Source organism: Vipera ursinii (genome assembly GCF_947247035.1).
Source record: "Vipera ursinii genome assembly, chromosome: Z".
NCBI classification, from domain to species: domain Eukaryota; kingdom Metazoa; phylum Chordata; class Lepidosauria; order Squamata; family Viperidae; genus Vipera; species Vipera ursinii.
The window spans coordinates 100712855-100734499 of record NC_139517.1 but is presented as its reverse complement, the minus strand read 5'-3'; the positions used below and the strand labels follow the sequence as shown (position 1 = coordinate 100734499).

At 37.0% G+C, this 21645-nt stretch overlaps 1 protein-coding gene across 5 annotated transcripts in view; it reads left to right on the top strand.

Moving 5' to 3' along the window:
* VPS50 (VPS50 subunit of EARP/GARPII complex) overlaps nucleotides 1-21151 on the top strand; it is an 82298-nt gene extending 61147 nt beyond the window's left edge. Inside the window, exons 22-28 of one of the 5 annotated variants that reach the window (XM_083376177.1) lie at nucleotides 893-973; nucleotides 11795-11943; nucleotides 13038-13134; nucleotides 13316-13474; nucleotides 15746-15867; nucleotides 18467-18656; nucleotides 20389-21151. In XM_083376177.1, coding sequence (XP_083232303.1) covers nucleotides 893-973; nucleotides 11795-11943; nucleotides 13038-13134; nucleotides 13316-13474; nucleotides 15746-15867; nucleotides 18467-18656; nucleotides 20389-20508 — 918 coding nt within the window. In that variant the 3' untranslated portion in view covers nucleotides 20509-21151. Of the gene's footprint in view, nucleotides 1-892; nucleotides 974-8512; nucleotides 8671-11755; nucleotides 11944-13037; nucleotides 13135-13315; nucleotides 13475-15745; nucleotides 15868-17611; nucleotides 17771-18466; nucleotides 18657-20388 lie in introns of those variants that run through there. The other 4 variants (XM_083376180.1, XM_083376179.1, XM_083376178.1 and 1 more) reach the window with 4 other exon arrangements.
* The last annotated feature ends 494 nt before the right edge of the window (nucleotides 21152-21645 follow it).

Genomic DNA, 21645 nt, shown 5'->3' with positions numbered 1-21645 from the left:
GCTATTGCATAATTAATATAGGTGGTCTCACTTCATCATCACAATTGGACTTGAAACTGCATCACTAAACACTCAGTTCTACTGTTGTTGTTAAACGAATCATCCTGTCATTAAGTGCAACAACACATGACCATGTTTTGTGACTTATTGCCAACTTCCCAATTGATTTTGCTTCTCAGAAGCTGACTTAAGAACATCACAAATAATGATCACATAACCATGGGACCCCATGATATCATAATTGCGAACTGGTTGCCAAATGCCTGAGTTGCAATCATGTGACCAGGGGATTCTGCAACAACCCTAAGTTTGAGTCTTTATGACTGGTCATAATGCTACATTTTTAACACCGTTGTAAATTTAAGTAGTCACTAAACAAGACAGTAGCTAATTAAGGACTATCCATACCAATGAAACAAAATCAGCTTAACTTTTTCATGATCCTATTGATAAAAATAACTATGTTCATTGTTAATTGACACTTTTCTTGGAAACTTGAAAATCTGCATTATAAAGTTGGTGATCAGGGAGTATGACGAGATGTTACTGAACAGTAATTCTTCATTCTGATTTGAATTCACTTGGGGTTTCACATGGTTTTTCTGTGTCTCAAAGTATAACCATAATGAAGCAATGTAAACAATCCCGATTACTATCTTCCAAAACAATAGATAATTCTTATGTCAATAGTAATTGAGGGAGTTATTTTGACAGTACAGACATTAATTCATCTTTTTTATTTATGGATAGGATTGGTGAATTAATTAATTTCATGTCTCAGCAATTTCATTGGGGGGGTCTGTTGAGGCAGAAGATATGACAAATTGGAAAGTCTTGCGTTTATTTATCTTTCACCCAAGACTTGTTACTTAAAATTCTTTCTCATTTCTAGTTTGAATCAACAGGACTTGGACTTAGTAGCAGTAGGCTTCGTACCACCTTGAATAGAATCCAGGAAAGCTTGATCGATCTGGTAAGTCACAGGACTTTGGTAGAATTTCACAAGAGGATTAAAATGGAAATATTAATGTATCCTCAAATTTATCTTGAGAAAATATAGGGATTTAAGATGTATTTTGTATCTGTCAGAACAATTGTAAGGATTCCTGAAAATGTATTTTACCTTCCCATTCTTTTTACTTAAGGAAGTAGAATTAATTTAATCCTTTCTCTGTATTTTGCTGTCATGAACAAAATAAACCTGTAATGAAGATGCTGTGCTATAGTGTATGTTCTTAGGTGGAAAAACACCACAATGTAGATTAAGCTTCTTGCAGAAATTTGAACTAAATGTACCATACTGCAATTGTTTTGCAATAAATGTTGTGTTGTACGAGTTTAAATTTTCTACCAATGTTGTAGATAGATTTATGTGACAGATTGGTCACAAAATGTCTGTGGATATGAAAGAGCAATGACAATAGAAAAGACCTGTTCTTGAATTCTCTCAAAATTGCACCATCAATTTATACTTTTGTGGATTGATTTAATTATTCAATGAAGCTTAGTTTCTTTGATGGGAAGCTCTTCTGTTACATGGTAGTGACTAGTGTAACAGTGTCCATCACAGTTGAACTTTAATTGCATTTTAGTGACAGAACAATATTTTTCCCTTTATTCTGTGAATTTGTCATGATAGCCTTCCCTTACCACAAGGTCTTAGTGAAAATAACTGAAGCCATTTTACTACCATGAAAAGTTGGAAAAATGGTTTTTAAAGTTCTGTTTTGTATGCAGTTCCACAGAATTGAAACTGGGGACTAATACATATATTTTCTAACAAACTATGTTATATAATTTGTCAAAATACAATATTATGAAATACTGTAAAAACTTAAAAGTATTTAAAAGTTTTTACTAGAATTCTGTAGCTGATTATATATACTGTATTTGATATGCAGGAATTACATCTCATTGTAGGGTAATATTTACAGATGATGAAAATTGTTTGGGCAAGTTTATTTACCATAATTTTCAAAATAGTATACAATGGTAACAGCAAGATTATAACAAGAATGTTTGTTTCTATATTTATATTTCAATTCAAATTGACATCTGTCTTAAACCATGACTCTGTCCAGTTAATAATAGCATAAAATATAAAAAACCACACATATATACCACAGCCAGGGTAACAGCAAACTGATCAATATCAAATCAACATAACATTTGTATGGCTTAAGCTTTATCTCCTGACTCTCCACGCTCAGTAACAGAACCATGTGTTTCAGGCAGGGGTCTTCAAACTTGGCCCTTTTATGACTTGTGGACTTCAACTCTCAGAATTCCTCAGCCAGCCTGGCTGAGGAATTCTGGGAGTTGAAGTCCACAAGTCATAAAAGGGCCAAGTTTGAAGACCCCTGGTTTAAGGCCTTGCAAAAGGCTTAAAGGTGAGAGCCATCTAATTTCTGGAATAATGGTACTCTGAAGAGCAGTCACTGAGATGTTATTGTTATATTATTGTTCTTGTTTTTCTTTTCATTTTCTGTTACTTTTCTAGTTTTTTTTCTGTTTTGTATAAATAAAACTATTTTTTAAAAAATACAACAGAAAGAAGTAAAGTGGAAATAGAATATGACATATTGAACTGTAATGTTGCACTTTAAATACCTGGCAGAATAAACTCCACTTTTTTCTAATTCTCAAAAAATGATAAGATTAGTGATAGGCAACTCTTTCTAGGAAAAGATTTCACAAGTGAAAGGAATCTGTGAGGAATGGACCACACTTTTCTGGACTTAAATGGTATGGGACATGAAATAGACCCTGTACAGTTGATCTTTGCCCAAAAGATGGACCAAGATGTTTAGCAGGGCTGTGGCAGAAATAGTTACTACAATAGAAGGAACAATGAGATTTGAGAGTTTATTCTCTTATCTCAAGACTTCCGAAAATATTCCAAAGTAGATTGTTTTAAGTAAGCAGTTTGCTGCTATTGACTGCTGCAGGAACTTGACAGCTATAGTGCATGGTTCCCTTGATGATATCCCCTCTCTTTTTAATGGAATTAATTAGGTCAGTATTATGAATCCTTTTAAAGAAAAATCATAAATGTAACAATAAAATCAGGAACATCCTATTTGGACTATTAATAATATTTCCATCACTAGAATTGAGAAGATGACTGAAAAATACCTAATAAATTCAGTTTATGTTCTAGATGGAATGAGTATATAATTGTTGAAAGTACCTGTTTGGCCCTGCATTTAATTTTTCTTTTCTTATGAAGGAGATTGTTGCCATTTTGAGCAGCTCTTTATTAAAAAGTATATGTTCTAATGATCTCTGATAATTCCCAGAATTTTTCTAATAGTGCATAACAAATAGTTTATAAATTGCTGAGATGGAGTATGTTTATATAACACTGCATTAAGCAGGAGTACAAATTTTGGATGGACTGCCTAATACTCATTTTGTTCAGAGCTCTGGGCCTGCTGAAAAGGAGTTTCCAGATATACAGTGAGGAAAAAAATTGTTTGATCCCCTGCTGATTTTGTACATTTGCCCACTGACAAAGAAATGATCAGCCTATAATTTTAATGGTAGGTTTATTTTAACAGTGAGATACAGAACAACAACAAAAAAAATCCAAAAAAACGCATTTCAAAAAAGTTATAAATTGCTTTGCATTTCAATGAATGAAATAAGTATTTGACCCCTTTGCAAAAAATGACTTAGTACTTGGTGGCAAAACCTCACAGAGGTCAGATGTTTCTTGTAGTTGGCCACCAGATTTGCACACAGATTTGCACACACGAGGGATTTTGTCCCACTCCTCTTTGCAGATCCTCTTTAAGTCATTAAGGTTTCGAGGCTGACTTTTGGCAGCTCGAACCTTCAGCTCCCTCCACAGATTTTCTATGGGATTAAGGTCTGGAGACTGGCTATGTGCTTCTTCTTGAGCCACTCCTTTGTTGCCTTGGCCATGTGTTTTGGGTCTTTGTCATGCTGGAATACCCATCCACAACCCATTTGCAATGCCCTGGCTGAGGAAAGGAGGTTCTCACCCAAGATTTGATGGTACATGACCCCATCCATTGTCCCCTTGATGCGGTGAAGTCCTGTCCCCTTAGCAGAAAAACACCCCTAAAGCATAATATTTCCATCTCCATGTTTGACAGTGGGGATGGTGTTCTTGGGGTCATAGGCAGCATTACTCCTCCTTCAAACACAGCGAGTTGAATTGATGCCAAAGAGCTCGATTTTGGTCTCATCTGATCACAACACTTTCACCCAGTTCTCTGAATCATTCAGATGTTCATTTGGCAAACTTCAGACGGGCTTGTACATGTGCTTTCTTGAGCAGGAGGACCTTGCGGGCACTGCAGGATTTCAGTCCTTCACGGTGTAGTGTGTTACCAATTGTTTTCTTGATGACTATGGTCCCAGCTGCCTTGAGATCATTGACAAGATCCTCCCATGTAGTTCTGGGCTGATTCCTCACCATTCTCATGATCATTGAAACTCCACAAGGTGAGGTCTTGCATGGAACCCCGGACCAAGGGAGATTGACAGTTATTTTCTGTTTGCAAATAATTGCTTCAGCTTTTATCACCTTCTCACCAAGCTGCTTGGCAATAATTTTGTAGCCCATTTCAGCCTTGTGTAGGTCTACAATCTTGTCCCTGATATCCTTGGACAGCTCTTTGGTCTTGGCCATGGTGGAGAGTTTGGGATTTAATTGATTGATTGCTTCTGTGGACAGGTGTCTTTTATACAGGTAACGAGCTGAGATTAGGAGCACTCCCTTTAAGAGAGTGCTCCTAATCTCAGCTCATTACCTGTATAAAGGACACCTGGGAGCCAGGAATTTTGCTGATTGACAGTGGATCAAATACTTATTTCACTCATTAAAATGCAAATCAATTTATAACTTATTTGAAAGCATTTTTCTGATTTTTTTGTTGTTATTCTGTCTTGCACTGTTAAAAAAACCCCTACCATTAAAATTACAGACTGATCATTTCTTTGTCAGTGGGCAAACGTACAAAATCAGCAGGGGATCAAATAATTTCCCTCCTCACTGTATATAGTCTTGTGATGGCAGGTATATCCACAGGGGATGTCAAAAAAGTCCAAATGGTGTATACAACTGTGCTTTCAAAGTCCAACCACAATACTGTAACTGCTGTTTTGAGATTGTAGCCACCATATAGGGTTTTTTTTAACAACTCTCTCCCTTTTCCCCTTTGGTCATCTCTGCATTGGGAGGTGTGATTAATACAGTTCTTCCTTCCACACAGGAGAGATTGGGAATCATATATATGTAGATAAACAGCAATCAAAGAAAGATAAATCAGGCTGGAAATCCAGAGGAAATTTTTGGAGAAGATAAATATGCTAGACTTTGACAGCACTTGCTAATAGAACACACCATATATTGTTACAAAATCCCTGTATTTCAGATTGCAGTATAAAACATGGTAAGAGGTCCATGTCTTTTGTCTTCATTAAGCTATTCTAGGTTAAGGAATACAAGAGTTGTAGCAGGATAGACCAGTATTCCTTGCAAATTCCCTCCCCCCTTTCCTCTCATAAAGAGTTGGCTAAGGGAATGACCATTTCCTCCCTGATATCCCAGAACAATAATGGTGAATCTCTTGAGCTCTGCATATCAAAATTAAGAAAACACCTGCCATCTTTCCCTCTCTCTCTCTCTCTTTCCTTTTCTTCTCCCTCATACACACATGAAAAACTATTCACAAGAAGTAGTAATAAATTAAATTAAATCATTTAAATTTATTAATAAATAAACGCGCGCGCGCACACACACACACACACACACACACACACACACACACACTTATAAAATTGTAAATATTTTTCAGAATGCCTGTCTAAGCAGTTCTAGCCTGGAAACTTTGGAGAATGCTCTTGTGTGGCCTTGCAGCTTCCAAAAGAGTGGGAAAGCATGCCCCATTCTCACATGCTTTTTGGAGGCTCCAGAGGTCTCTTATGCATAACTTCCAGAGGCCCCAAAGGCCTGGTGTGTCACCAAAAATGTCATAGCATGTCACTTGTGTAACATATATGTTCACCATCATAATCTTTTCTTCAGGTTAGCTGCACAAATATTTTCAGGGAAGATGATGTAGAATTCTTTTTAAATCTATATTTGCTTTCCTTAGAAAAGGTTTTCTAAAAGAAAGTTTTAAGGTTTTAAACTGGTAAGTGTTTCATTCAGGAGCTGCTTAAGTTTGTATACTTTATATCCTCTTCTTTTTTAAAAAACCATCTATGATAATCTCCATAAGATATTTCCAGAGTCTGTGCTAAATATACATATAGTCATTCTGCTCATGCACACTTTATTTCTAAGCCCATACAAAAATGAAAGAAGTTAATTGGAGTAGCTAAGAGAGAAAAGTAGACTTCCCAAGAGAAAAATAGATTAGTTCTGGCTTTGATACATCTGATATAAAATCTTGTTGTTTTCATTTAATTTATGTTTACTAATATGGACTTAGATCATTTATATTTACAGGAAAAAATTGCTCATATTAGATAGAGATTTGAATATTTTACAAAAATCTAGAGGAAATATTTTATACTAACCTTAGTATGCTAATCTTACATTGTTTTGAGTCCTTCCACATGTATTGAGTATGGATTCATGTCCTAGAAAACTTCCAGAATTCATAGCCAAACGTAGTTTTGCCAGTGTGGGGAGGATTGTGGAATTTATAATTCAAAACCTCTGAAGGGTGGTAAATAGAGAAAATCTGCTTTAAATAAACACATTCATGAAAAACTATATCATAAGTCACCTTTAATTTGCAGCTATATATCTGCACAGTTATACTTTTACAAGGAAGAAAAGCCTATTCTATTATAGCCATAGGTATAACTTCCCTTAAGAGTCTACTGAATTAGTGGACATTAAGTAAAAGCTGGCGATCTCATTCCTGCTCCTTTTTCAGTGTGGGAAATGTGTATACAGAGAAGTAAAATGAATAGTTGAGCGTAAAGGCCCTTTGAGTCATAGTTTACAAGGGACAGAAGTAGTGTCATGGTTGGTAGGTTGTTTCCTTCATCCTTGCAGAACAAGTTACCTACCCCTATAGATGAACGAGTGAATACAAATCATTGTTGCCCAAGGACAGATTAAGTTCTCATCTAACTTAAACTAGATCAAGTATTTGTTGTGAATGTAACATGATCAAGCTTAAAATCTATAACTTTAATAAAAGTTTTGAAAAAAGATTGTGTTATGTTCTGCACGATTGCTTAGAGGTAATCTTTGTATTCAGCCATAGCTGAATACTAAGGAACCATATACAAAGAAGTGTGTCTCTTTTATGTAACTACAGTCAATCTAAAAATAAAATAAAATCAAAGCACAATCCAAAAATGTTACTCAGGTTTGCTAAAAGGTTTAATGAATGGTCAGGTAGGGTTTGCATGAGTTCTCAGTTTCTAATCTGTGTACTGTACCAGTTTTAATAAGCAGAAAATAGTCCCAACTACTTTTTAAGCTTTTAAAGATGATTTGTTCATATGAAAGGTCTAAGACTTCAAGCAGTCTTCTTCATCCATTCTATTCCTTAATTTCCGAGAAATCTTTCTTTGGCAATGACGTCTAGCTGTTACCTTTTTGACCAACTGCATTTTAGATGACTTCCTGCACCGTGCCGACTTTGAATGGTTCTATTAAGTTTAATGTGGGTAATTTTGCTTTAAATAAGGCAAGTTCTTAAGTCGTTATGTAAGAAGAAAACAGAAAATTTCCCCCTTTTCAGTTATGATTTAAGAATTCAACATATTGCTTTATATTATTGCTTTAGAATTATTGCTTTAGTATTTAATTAAAATAAACATGAAGATCATGTGTGCAGGGGAAAGGTTCAGCATTTATTTCTCAACAATAAGGATAAACACATAAATCTACTAGTGAACATTTTAAAGGCAGCTAAGGAAATTAAATCAGCTCTTGGGTGTTAGCTTTTTAGGTGTTCTTCTGGATCTGAAAAGCTATCTTGGTGGTCCATTGTATTTGATTAGCCCTATCATGTCTTGTATGTGTGGAGAAGAGAAAGTATTTTCTAGAAAATGTTGGAATTGGGAGTATATCTTGACTGAATATAATTAGGATTTTGCAAGGTAACGGGTTGCCTTCTTCTCATATTTGATGGAAAGATTTAGAGAAGGGAAAGATACCCTTTTTACCTCTTCCTGTCAAAATCAAGGCAATGGCCCTTTGTATAATTTAAATTGTTACAGAAATAGAGGACCAAATTATATATTAATTTCATTGTGTTACTTGCCTTTTCTTTCCAAGAATGAGAATATCGTGACATGGCTTAATTTTTCCATATGAAAAACTAGGATAAAAATCTTTAATATATTGCCGGGATAGGTTTTGCTAGATTAAGGAGTAGGAGTAGAATGGAGTGAATAGTTTATTTACTTATTTATTTTATTAAATTTTTATCCTGCTTTACTGTTGCTGTTTTTATAAATTACCCAACATATATAATACTTCTTCCTTCTCCTATTTTCTTCACAACAACAGTTTTGGGCTAAGAGAAGTGACCCAAGGAATATAACCAGCTTTCATGCATAAGAAGAGACTAGAATTCACAGTCTCCTGGTTTCTGGGTCAGCCTCATAACCACTATACCAAAGCGGCTCTTGGTTTGCTTCTCATCTTTTGTTGCTGAAGAAAAGATGGTATTGTATTTCCAGTGTAGGCTGTGTGTGTGTGTGTGTGTGTGCCTATTAAGATGATGAGACATTTTAAGATGGTTAGATAGGAAAAGAAACTGTTCAACAAGAAAAGATTGCATGTTTTAATATAACGGTCCATGATACCTTCCTCCTATATAGGAATCTAAATATAAGAAACTCGATTGTGCAAAATCTGTTGAGAACTGATATATGTCTTTGTGAATGTTGCACTGGCAGTTGCTCAAAAATCTTCCCCCCCCCCCCCAAGCAGTAAGAAGAAAATGCAAGAAAGAAGTTTCACTCCTGAGTACGGGAATTAATGAGACCAGGAAACAATCTGTTCCTTTTTGGCTTTTTAAGACTCCAAGCTTTTTTTTTCCTTTTCTTCTGTGTCTACCTGCTTTTTGATGTCTTAAAGAAGACTTTTTCATTGGTAGATTGAAATTACAGACCTGTACAATGATTCTTTAAAGAAGCAAAATGTCTTCAAGGGTCAAAAATGTTTGTTGGATATGATCAGTATGCTAGATCAAAGAATTACCATGTTTTGATGGGAACACAAGAACATTTTATTCACTTCTTTCTTCATTTATATCCTACCCATATGCTGACGTGCAACACCATAGCTAGGATTACAGGACATATCCTTCTGCTCAGATATTTGGATCAAAAGTAGGACTTTCTGAGGGCTAGCATGTTGAATCAAAATGCCCTAAATTGTTTGAGATGTGACTATTTTGCTTTTATTCACAGATTTTTTTTCTTCTCTTTTCTTGTGCCCTGATAACAAATTTCTTCTTAATTTTCTTCTTCCAAATTTTGTCCCTTTCCCCACTTTGATTGGTCACATGAAGATTCTTGACTGATTATGAATCACATAGTATGAAATTATTTTGTTATAGTACTTACTAAGGACAATTATGTCTGTGATGATTTCCGTGAAGACAATTGGTGCCAGTTCAGAAATCATTGTCCTCTCTGCAAATAAGTGAACAGTTTTGCCTCTTTCAGTGAGACTGTAAAACAAACAGCAACAAAACAAGCACAAAGAAGAGCATTTCAGTACTGATGAAAGGATGAAAATACTTCTGAACTCTAAGTTACAACATTTTATACTGCTTGTGCTTTGAATTAAAAGTTTATAGTGGTTTACTTACTGCCTGTTTGTGGTTTGAAATAATTCCAAATCCTAAATCCCATTAGTGAGGAATTACTCAACCAATAATTTGGCATTCTCCAATTTAGCTTTGTTCAAAAGAGCTCTTTTCCTGTGAAGTGAGGTGAGAGAGAGTCTTTCCCAGCAGTGCACTGGGGAAAAAATCCTTAAAATCGTAAAGTTGGAAGGACCATTTAGACCATCAAATCCAACCTTTTTATTCACTGCAGGCATCCAAACTATCTAGACTCCACTTAAACATGTTCAGTGAAAGGGAGTGCACTATAACTCTCAAGTTTCCTGTTGCAGCCTAACTCATACTTCTGAATATGAACTGTGTTTCCATTTAATTGTCAGTATAGATAATGAAGACCGACTTCTCAGAATCTTCCTACATTACATATAGCAGGGGTGTCAAACTGTCAGCCCGCGGGCCGGATGCGTCACACAGAAGCCGCGCTCATCCCATTGCCGGCAATGGCAAAACACTCCCAATATGTTGCGTGACATCATGTGATGTTGCAAGTTTGACGTTTCTGGCATATAGTATAGGCTATATAAGAGCCTTGGTGGAGCAGTGGGCTAATGCCTCCTTAAGTAACACCAGCTGCCTGCAATTAGTGCAGGTTCGCATCCCACCAGGCTCAAGGTTGACTCAGCCTTCCATCCTTCCGAGGTAGGTAAAATGAGGACCCAGATTGTTGGGGGCAATAAGCTGACTTTGTAATAATGCCGCTTGGGGGGTGTATGAAAGCCCTAATAAGCAGGCATATACATAGAATGAAGGCTACTGCTAAGCTTGTAAGCCGCCCTGAGTCTTCGGAGAAGGGCGGGATATAAATGGAATTAAAATAAAAAATAAATAAATAAATATTATGTGATTAGGGGGCTGGAGGCTAAAACATATAGGGAACGGTTGCTGGAATTGGGTATGTGTAGTTTAATGAAGAGAAGGGTGAGGGGTGACATGATAGCAGTGTTCCAATATCTCAGGGGCTACCACAAAGAAGAGGGAGTCAAGCTATTCTCCAAAGCACCTGAAAGCAGGACAAGAAGCAACGGATGGAAACTAGTCAAGGAGAGAAGCAACCTAGAACTAAGGAGAAACTTCCTGACAGTTAGAACAATTAACCAGTGGAACAACCTGCCTCCAGAGGTGGTGAATGCTCCAACACTGGAGGTTTTTAATAAGAGACTGGACAGCCATTTGCCTGAAATGGTATAAGGTTTCCTGCCTGAGCAGGGGGTTGGACTAGATGACCTCCAAGGTCCCTTCCAACTTTATTATTATTATTATTATTATTATTATTATTATTATTATTATTATTATTATTATTATTATATTGCAAATATTTTATGAGAGCATTATTTTTTCCTAAAGCTTTTCTTTCTGCAACCCTGGCTGATACATCTAATTTGAGCATAGGAATTGATTCATCCCTAAAAGTGCATTTATTTTTTTAGATCAATAAAGGAGTTCCTGAGGACATGTATAAATTATAATTACGTTCTTGTAACCCCTCATTGAAATACTATAGAAGGATGACCTCAGAGGAAATAGGCACATCCTACTCAATAAAACTAGATTGTTACGGCTACAAACAATATTTCTATATTCTATGCTCATAAAATGCATCAGAATCATAGATTATCATTGTTATTCATAAATGAACTTTCAGAGCTGAAGATACTGTATATAATGTGAAGTTTAGAATAGAATAGAATATCTTTATTGTCATTAAATTAAATAATTAAGAAATTAAGTTTCTATCAGAAGAAGTAAATATGCTAACTTATGCCCTGGAAACTATAACTATATTATTAATTATGCTACTGTAGCTCAGGAGTACTGAAAAGTATAGATGAATGTCTTCATACTGTCTGAATATTGCCTTAATTAAGTTCATTTGATTGTATTTTCAGCCAATGTAATTTCTTTCCCATCCTCTTCTACCCTTACTTCTTTTGAAGGATGTCTCCTCTGATGCTGCTGGAACGCTAACTGCTGTTGAAGAAAGAAAGGAAAAGGTTCCAATGCCGCATCTAAGTCATCTTGTAATCTTGACATCCAGCAACAGTCTCTATGGCTTGGCAGAGAGAGTGGTAGCCACAGAATCCTTGTATGTTAAGAATTCTCAACAGTGTTTCTTTCTGCTTCTTAAAATCAATTGCAAAAGATATTACAAATTAACTTAGGCATCTGTTAATAAGGCAGGACAAAGTAAAGTCTGCCAACATCTTCCTGACCCACCCCACAAAAAGTTCCTGTACCTGAAAGATGCCAGAGATGGAGAATGTTAGCCTACAGCCACTTGTTTTTTAATTTGATTAATTCCCCCTTGTAGCCAGCAAAGGCATGGTACTGCCCTTCAAGACCATTTAAAAGTTTGCAGCTGGTCCAGAGCACAGTGGTGCACTCCATATTGGGTATCTATAGATTTGCCCATGTTAAACCTTTGTTGTGCAAACTTCAGTGGCTCCTAGTTTTCTACTGAGTGCAATTCAAGGTGCTGGTTATTGCCTTTGAAGGCCTATTTGGTATGGAACACAGTTATTTGCAGGTCTGCCTTTCTCTAAGAATATCCAATTGTTCTACTAGATCAGATAGGATGGGCATGTTTCTGATCCCCTCCCTGAAATCTTGTGGGACCTAAGATGGCTGCCTTTTCTATGGTGGCCCCTACCTAGTTGTGAAACATCTCCTGCCAGCGATTTGACCGGCCCCCTTCCTTTTAGCCTTTCAAATGGCGTTAAGATGTAGCCTTTTCAGTGTGGTGCTGGAATTATACAGGTAAAAGGCCTGGAAGGAAAATAATATAGTCTGTTGTGGGGCATCTCAAGGGAAATTACTACAGTACGTGGTTTTTGTTTTTTTGCTTTATTGATTTATGATTGTTTTATTTATTGGTGTTATGGCTTTTGTATACCCAGAGTTGATTAAGATGGGTGGCCATATAAATGTTTTGAATAAGTAAGTAAGTAAGTAACTGCAGATATAGTATTGATAGGCACCCGTTCTGTAGGCCCATTGTCTGTCAGGTGCAAAACAGTGAGACTTTGATCTTAGTAACTTTTCTGTATTAATTAATTAAACAAATTTATATAGCTATCCAACTCACAATTGATTCAAGGCAACTTACAAAATTTTCAAAATCCATTATATAATAAAACCCAATTTAAAAAAACCCCACCCCACCTCTGTTTTATTTTTTAGAGTATTTTTGGCTGAACAATTTGAGTTCCTCCAGTCCCATCTTGATGCTGTAATGCCTCCAGCCAAGAAGCCTTTTCTACAACAGTTCTATTCACAGGTCAGGATTCTGAATACAGTTTTTTTTTTTTGTAATTTTGAATGTGTTATGTATTGCTTTTGTAAACAAACACCTTCAGATGCCTAATAATAATTAGTGCTACTTACTTAATGCATTCTGGTTCTTAATGTAATTACCGCAATAGCATTTGAAAAAAATGTTGTTTAACTTCATGTTTCAGACAGTTTCAACAGCCAATGAACTACGTAAACCTATATATTGGATTGTAGCTGCTAAAGCAATTGATTATGAACAGATGTTACTTCTGATGGCAAATGTGAAGTGGGATGTAAAAGAAATCATGTCACAACACAATATTTATGTCGATTCACTCTTAAAAGTAAGTATATTTTCAATTGCTTTGCACTTAAATGTTCCTAACTAAGAGATAAATTATTAATATAGTAGCTTTGTTCCACGTCGAGAGCAATAAGTCCTTCCTTCAGTAATTTGATTCCTTCGGTTTTCTTCAGTTCTTATCATAGCAAAAAAAGTCACATTTTTGTCTATTCATGTTTAAATAATATGCCAACATAAGGAAAGATTCTCACCAATGTTCAGTCTATGAATCTATACATCCTTAAGAGAGGATGTATTGTTAATTTTTTAAAATTAGAAGTACCAAGACATGGTCCCACATAATAGTATAGAGAAAAAGACATACCATACCATTTACTACTGAAATCAGTCTACTGCAGTTTCCTTTTTGACTATCCATTTCAGCATGGGTTTCGATGTTAAAGAATTATTTGCATGCTTACTTAAAAGTCCTAATTGTGATTTTGATTACTGAAAAATAAATATGCATATGTCTATAGTGTTTCTGTACCTTTCTGTTTGTATTGCTTGGCTAAAAGGTATGGACTTCAATTTGCCAAATAACCAGTGAAAACTGGCTTTCTGTCTGCCATATGTTCCTCCATTCATAATTTATAGTACCAAATAAGCTTTTATTCCCAGTGAATGTTTCCAATTTTAATAGTTACTATAACACCCTTTGGTGTTGTTTGCATGAATGTTCTGAGAGTTTCACACTAGGGTGGAGAATGCTGTCTGTATTCAACCCACTTCTGTATTCAGCTGGAGCTTTGAAAGGAAGTTGTAGCTCTGTTAACATAAATATAAGTACAGTTTTCTGCATAATCTGGGACATAAATAAAGGAGGATTTCAGGATATGTACTTGTCTGAATGATAGGTTCAGCTGCCTTTTAGATCTTTCAGTTGAAAGGTTGGAGAGAATAGAGAAGAAGATTATATGCTTCTCTGGTTTTCCATCATGTCTGAAGTCCTCTACACATTTAGATAAATCCTTAAGGAGGATCTCATACCAAGACTAAAATAATAATAATAATAAATCATTTAGGTGAGAGTAGCCACAATATTATTTGGATTCCTATTACAAACACATGGCACCATAGCACACAAACTATCTAAAGCCCTTCAAAACAGCTTAAATAATCCAAATGACCTATCAGCCCCAGAAGGAAAAAACCAGGAATTATCCAACAACATACAGTGTAAATTTGTAACAGCTATTGTATAGGGCAGACATATCAAACTTGCGACATCACGTGATGTCGCACGACGTATCAGAGCTTTTCCCCCATTGCTGGCAATGGGGTGGGCACAGTTTCCTTGTGACGAGTCCAGCCCAAAGGCTGGCAGTTTGACACCCCTGGTGTAGGGCATGCAGGCAGAAGACTAGCAGAGTGTATCCATTAACACCAAATAGCAGAAGACCTGATGATAACTCCTTAATTTTACAACACATGAACAGACTCAACCATAATTTCAACTGGAAATTGTGAGCAACTTATCACCAAGATCACTCCTGCCAATACTGACAGGGCAAACCATTAAAATGTAAAATGAGAACAAACCCACTCCCTCCTACCACTGATGAAATTATCTAGTTTGGTAATGAAACATCTGCAAGAAAGCAACCAAATTAAGAGTTCACCAAGAACCCCACAGTTCAACCCTAAACTACAAATAACCTATTCTATTGGATTCCTATTTATAATATAAAAATGGTTAGCAAATTTAAATACACATTTTGCAAATGCAAAATTTAATATGGAACAGTAGCCTTGAGGTCAGATTGGATCTTATTCTATTGGTCTCTTCAAAAGCCATTAAATCCTGGCATTTTCAGGATCTGCCCAATGATAATCAAGGCCTTCTGCAATGGGCTTGGATGTTCTAGCTATTTTTAGGTTGCAATTGTTTTGTTATTGTTCATATTTTAATATTGTATTTTCAGCAAGAAGCTTTAAGCCTTGTTGGATTAAGCAGCCATAGATTCATTCAATGAGAACTGAGATACACAAAGGGAGTCAATCTTTTCAAACTTAGTCTTGAGGTATATTGTAACTTCAACTCTTGAGTCTAAAATATGGCTGTTAGGAATACAGGAAATTTTAGTTCTTATAAATAAGAAGAGGAGCCAGTTGGGAAAAGCTGCTATAGAATGCCCATCAACTGTCTTGTCAGTTCGTGTAATTTTTGTTTGTATGTTTGCATATTTTCTGATTAACTGCATTTTTATTGGCATTTACATTTCATCATCTTTTAATAATTTATACATTATATAAATTTTATATGATTTAGGAATTTGAAGAGTTTAACAAGAGGATGAATGAAGTGTCAAAGAGAGTTCGTATTCCATTGCCAGTTTCAAATATTCTTTGGGAACACTGCATACGACTAGCCAATAGAACAATTGTAGAAGGGTAAGTGCTATTTGGATAGTCTTTTTGAAATGAACATTAAAATCATGGTTGGACTCATAAAGTTCTTTATTCACATAATGTATTCCTCCCCCAAATACTATCTCTCTTTCTCTTCTAGTCTTATGATAATCATAACTTCCAGTTACCTAATGTTGCCCACAAAAATGTGGCAGATTTAATTAGTTCAAGTGTAGTCTTGAGATAGGTGATATTAGAATTTTGTTCATTTTATAATTATAATATACTTGCAAACTGACTGCCATATGTCTTATAGGAAGTTAAATTGCCAAATTCAGCTGAGCATATGACTTGGACATATGTGTAAAGATTTTATTTATTAGTGAATAACACTTCTATTCAGAGAAGAGCAGCTATTGCAACCTCTTGGAGTAATGCTAATGGTATATTTTAGAACAGGGCTTTTCAACCAGTGGTACGGGTATCACCTGTGGTACTTTGGCACCTGGCAGGTGGTACGCGACCATCCTAGAAAAGTAGCAGGGAAGGGGAATGAGCTGAACCGGTGGCAGCACCGCACAAGCCTGAGCGAGAGATGGCTGGAGCTGCAGGGCTGTCAGGGCTCAGCAGAAGCGCCAGGATCAGTGCTTCTTCGGGGCTGTCAGGGCTCAGTGGAAGCACCAGGATCAGCGCCAGGCTCCAGCTTGAGCTCGGCACTGAACTTGGCGCTTCTGAGCCCAAAGAAGCGCCGATCAGCTGGAATGTTGCAGCATCTCCAGGGTGTTGTGATTTACATTCAGATGCTTGGCAACTGATTCATATTTATGACAGTCACAGTGTCCCAGGGTCATGTGAAGTGACCAAAACCTGCTGCAACCACCCAGCAGATGGGCGGAGTAAAAACCAAACACCCCCCACCCCACCCCCACTGCCAATCCTCAATAGAAATGCTCCAATGATGAAAATCTTGGACAGGAGGAAGAGCGCCGCCAGGCAGGCAGGCAGGTTTCTTGCTTGGCTGTGGCTTGGGGGGCACTTTTTCCAGTGCCATTGTAACTTCAAACAGTCGTTAAGCAAACTGTTGTAAGTCGAGGACTACCTGCACTTCATCACTTTTTTCCTTTTTTTGGGGGGGGAGTCATCAAGTTTTTGACACCTTGTTAGGCTACTGGTGGTACTTGGATGTTGCCATATCATAAAAGTGGTACAATGGGTGAAAAGGTTGATAAGCCCTGTTTTAGAATGCATGTTGATTAAAATATTTAGATGCAAATCAAAATCACTTCCTTGTATGTATGTTCAGAAGTAATAACTCCCATTCTTACCAGTCCTCGAGTTATCATTGTAATTGTGTCTGGAAATATGGTCATAGGTTAGGATGCTTGTTAAGGGATCATTGTGTGACCATGGCTAATTAAGCAACCTTGTTTGCTGTGGTTGTTAAATAGACATTGTTGTTAAATAGGCAGTTGTTAAAGTACCCATTTTCTCCAATGGATGTTTTTTGCTGGAAATCAGAAGTAAACCCTGGAAATAGGGAAAAATGCCAAAAATTGTGATGATGTGCAAATGGTTATAAGTGCAAGCCACTTGCCAACTATCCAAAATGGGATCTCCTGGGTTCAAATGGGGCGAGCTGTCAGAACTTCAAAATGGATCATAGGTAGCTCTGGGGAGGTCTCTTATAACTTTGAACAGTTGCTAAACACTGGCCATTAAGTGAGAACTATCTGTAGTAATCTTGAGCAGGGCTTTTCAACCTTTTCACCCATTGTACCACTTCTAGGATATGGCAACATCCGAGTACCACCAGTGGCCTAGCAAGGTGTCAAAAACTTGATGACCAAAAGAAAAAAAAAGGAAAAAAGTGATGAAATGCAGGTAGTCCTCGACTTACAACAGTTCACTTAGTGACTGTTCGAAGTTACAATGGCACTGAAAAAAGTGCCCCCCAAGCCACAGCCTAGCAAGATACCTGCCTACCTGCCTGCCTGGTGGCACTCTTCCTCCTGTCCAAGGTTTTCATTGTTGTGAGCATTTCTGTTGAGGATTGGCAGCAGGGGTGGGGTGGGGGATGTTTGGTTTTTATTCCCCCCCCATCTGCTGGGTGGTTGCAGCAGGTTTTGGTCACTTCACATGACCCTGGGACACTGTGACCATCATAAATATGAATCAGTTGCCAAGCATCTTAATGTAAATCACAAGTCCCTGGAGATGCTGCAACATTCCAGCTGATCGGTGCTTGTTCTGGGCTCAGTATAAACGCCAGGATCAGCGCCAAGCTCCAGCTGGAGCCTGGCGCTTCCACTGAGCCCTGATAGCCCCGAAGAAGCGCTGATGCTGGCGCTTCCACTGAGCCCTGAGAGCCCTGCAGCTCCAGACATATCTCGCTCAGGCTTGTGTGGTGCTGCCACCGGTTCAGCTCATTCCCCTCCCCTGTTACCACTTTTCTAGGATGGCCACATACCACCTGCCAGGTGCCAATGTACCACAGGTGGTACCCATACCAGTGGTTGAAAAGCCCTGATCTTGAGTTCCTGGATAACCTTTTGCTATTTCCTATTGTAATTCAACCACAATCTTCAGAAAATCAGAATTAAAGCACTGAACCAGACTTCTTACCTCTTGCTTATCTATCTAGTTATGCGAATGTGAAGAAGTGTAGCAATGAAGGTCGTGCTTTGATGCAATTGGATTTTCAACAGTTTTTAATGAAGCTGGAGAAACTCACAGATATTAGGCCTATTCCAGACAAGGAATTTGTGGAGACCTATATTAAAGCTTATTATTTGACTGAAAATGACATGGAACGTTGGATCAAGGAACACAGAGTAAGAACTAATTTTTAGGTTTTCTCATTGGATTGGATCTGGTGGGGGAGATTATATTGATACGCTGTGAGCCCAAATAATTGGTTCTTTGCTAATATTTAAATATGAAAGAGACTCTGATGACTTTTACTTTGTTAACTAAAAAGATCCTACACTGATGTGGTGCATCCATTGCCTGCTTGGCAGCCTTTTCAATTTGATTTTCTCTGTTGAACTTATTGGCCATGAAGGTGTGTTCTACATCTGCTAAATTATGCCTAAATAGAAACATAGAAAGCTGACAGCAGAAAAAAAGACACTGTGGTCCATCAAGTCTGCTTTTTTATTTTTTATTTTTTGTTTTATTTTCTTTTTTAATTTTTGTCAGATGATGGGATGACTTTATCCCAAGCATGTTTAAACTCAATTACTGAGGACTGACCCACTACCTCATCTGGAAGTTGGTTCCAAGGTTCTACTCCTTTCTGTGAAGTAGACCTTTGAACTTTCCTTCTGTCAGTTTCAGATTACGTCCCCTTGATTTTTGCTTAATATTGAAAATGCTGGCCTTCTAGAATCTTATTCACGTTCTTAATATATTTAGAGGTTTCACTCATGTCCCCCTTTTCCCTTATGTCTTCCAAGCTGTACATATTCAGTTTCTTCAATCTTTCCTGATAGGTTTTGTCCCCCCGACCTTGCACCATTTTTGTTGCCGCCTCTGGACTCATTCAATCTAATTAGAATAGAATAGAGAATAGAATAGAATTGGAAGGGACCTTGGAGGTCTTCTAGTCCAGCCCCCTGCTCAAGCAGGAGAACCTATACCATAAATAATAATAAACCTTTATTGTCAAAGTACAACATGTGTACATTGAGATTAGCTGAGCCTCCCCCCGTGCTCCCTCCCCCCGTCACACAGTGACAACAAACCATCCTACCACACCATGTGAACCAACTACACCACACACCGGCCTCCCAAGTCAATTCTGCATAAATTCACAGAGATTATATCCCATTCAAAAGCCTAACATCTCAGACAAGTGACTGTCTAGCCTCTTTTTAAAAATCTCCAGTGATGGAGCATCCACAATTTTTGGAGGCAAGCTGTTCCACTGGTTAATTGACCCTCACTGTCAGGAAGTTTCTCCTTAATTCCAGGTTGCTTCTCTCTTTGATCAGATCTTTTCATCTTATTTTTTTTAAGAATTGGACACAATATTAACAAATGGGGTCTGCCTAAAGCCTTATGTAGCAGGATTAGGACTTCCTTTTTCCTGCTGGGGATCCCTGTAGTGATGCACCTGATTAGGTGATGCAACTAAGATGTTCTAGAAACAAAATACATTCTTTGAGCCATAGGTTGGGGGCCTCTGTGTCTAATCCCTTTGGGAGAACTAAATTGGAAATGTGAACAGAAGGTTTTTTGAAACTTTGTTTTTGTAGTACCTCTGAGTCTTAAGCCAATCTGACATGTTTTTCCATGAGGAGTGGAAAACAGATTTTAAGAATTTCATGCTGTCCAACATTTCACTAAAACTCTAAGCAGCTCCTATTTAAGCTGCTACCCTTGTACTGCTTTTTTCTTCAGAGGTTTGTAACAAAAACAATACTCATCTCAGCCCTTGTTCAGTATTTCTTCCCAAATGTCAGTTTGGGGTGAAAATATCCTTTTTTGCTATAACAAGTTTTTTTCTGGGCACTCACATTCTGTTTGTTGGAAACTAAACTGTGATTTCTTTACTTTGGACAGGAATATTCCACCAAACAACTGACCAATTTGGTGAATGTTTGTCTGGGAACTCACATCAACAAAAAAGCTAAGCAGAAACTGTTAGCAGCTATTGATGATCTAGATAGACCTAAAAGATAATTTAAAAGACTATCCAGTCTTGTGATTTTTTTTTGCCTGTATTATTATTTGACCATGTGAAACATGAAGAAATATCTCATGGAACTACAGATGAAGTTTGGCTAAATGGAGAAAGTGGGCATCCTTTTCTGACTGGCTCCAAAGACATTTGAAATCAATGTGTGGTCTTCTCAACTCTTCTACCCCCACTGTCACTTTGGCAGTATGCTTACTTTCATGACAAGTTAAATTTGTTTTTGTATGTATGTGTGTTATGTGCATGTTTGTGTATGCATATGTTTACACACACACACACACACATAAAATCAGTATAAGAAAATAGAGCTAAAATAATATATTAGATTGGTGGGTTTTCTGTTGGGGTTCTGAGGGTTTTGGGGGTTGGTTGGTATTTTTTGTTTTTTTTGCCAAAGGGTTCCTACATAGTTCTCTCTTCTGTGCTGACAAAATGGTATGAGTGAAAATAAAAAAGAAAATCTTGTATCGAGATTATGAATTATGCATGTCCTTTAAAAGTGTGCAATGCTTAATACTATTAGGTTTTGCTTTACATACCTTTAAGTGCAAATTCATTTCAGAATGAATCCTATCTTGTAAAAGGAATTGACTAGGAATTATGGCAAAATAATAAACACTGAATACTAGGAAATGGTGCTTTGGAATCTGTTCTTGGCAGCTTATGCAATAGATCTGCTCCCATGGCATTCTGTTATAAGTAGGCTACATGAGATGGAAAGGATTAAAAGCAATTGACTCAATTTTATCACCAGATGTATTCACAAAATACCTCTGCAATAGAATTTTATCTGGATTTCAAATGTTGCTGAGTCTTCATTTTAAAAATAATACAGGTAATTAATTTAATAGCCTCCTTTGGCCCTCTTCTGAAACTGTTTCAGTTTCAAAAATGAGTAAAAGAGCCACAATCAAAATAGGATAGTGCTTCTGAAAAACTTAATGATTGACTAGGTGAAGGATTATCTCATGAAAATATCTTGTTTTCATGCTCTTAAAGATTAAAGAACTTCATTCTGTTTTCCATATAGCTTTTCTAACCTACAACTGAATTATAATTCTTATAACTACCACACAATGAAAAAACAAGATAAAAAAGTGGGGCTGGGGAATTTCTGGATG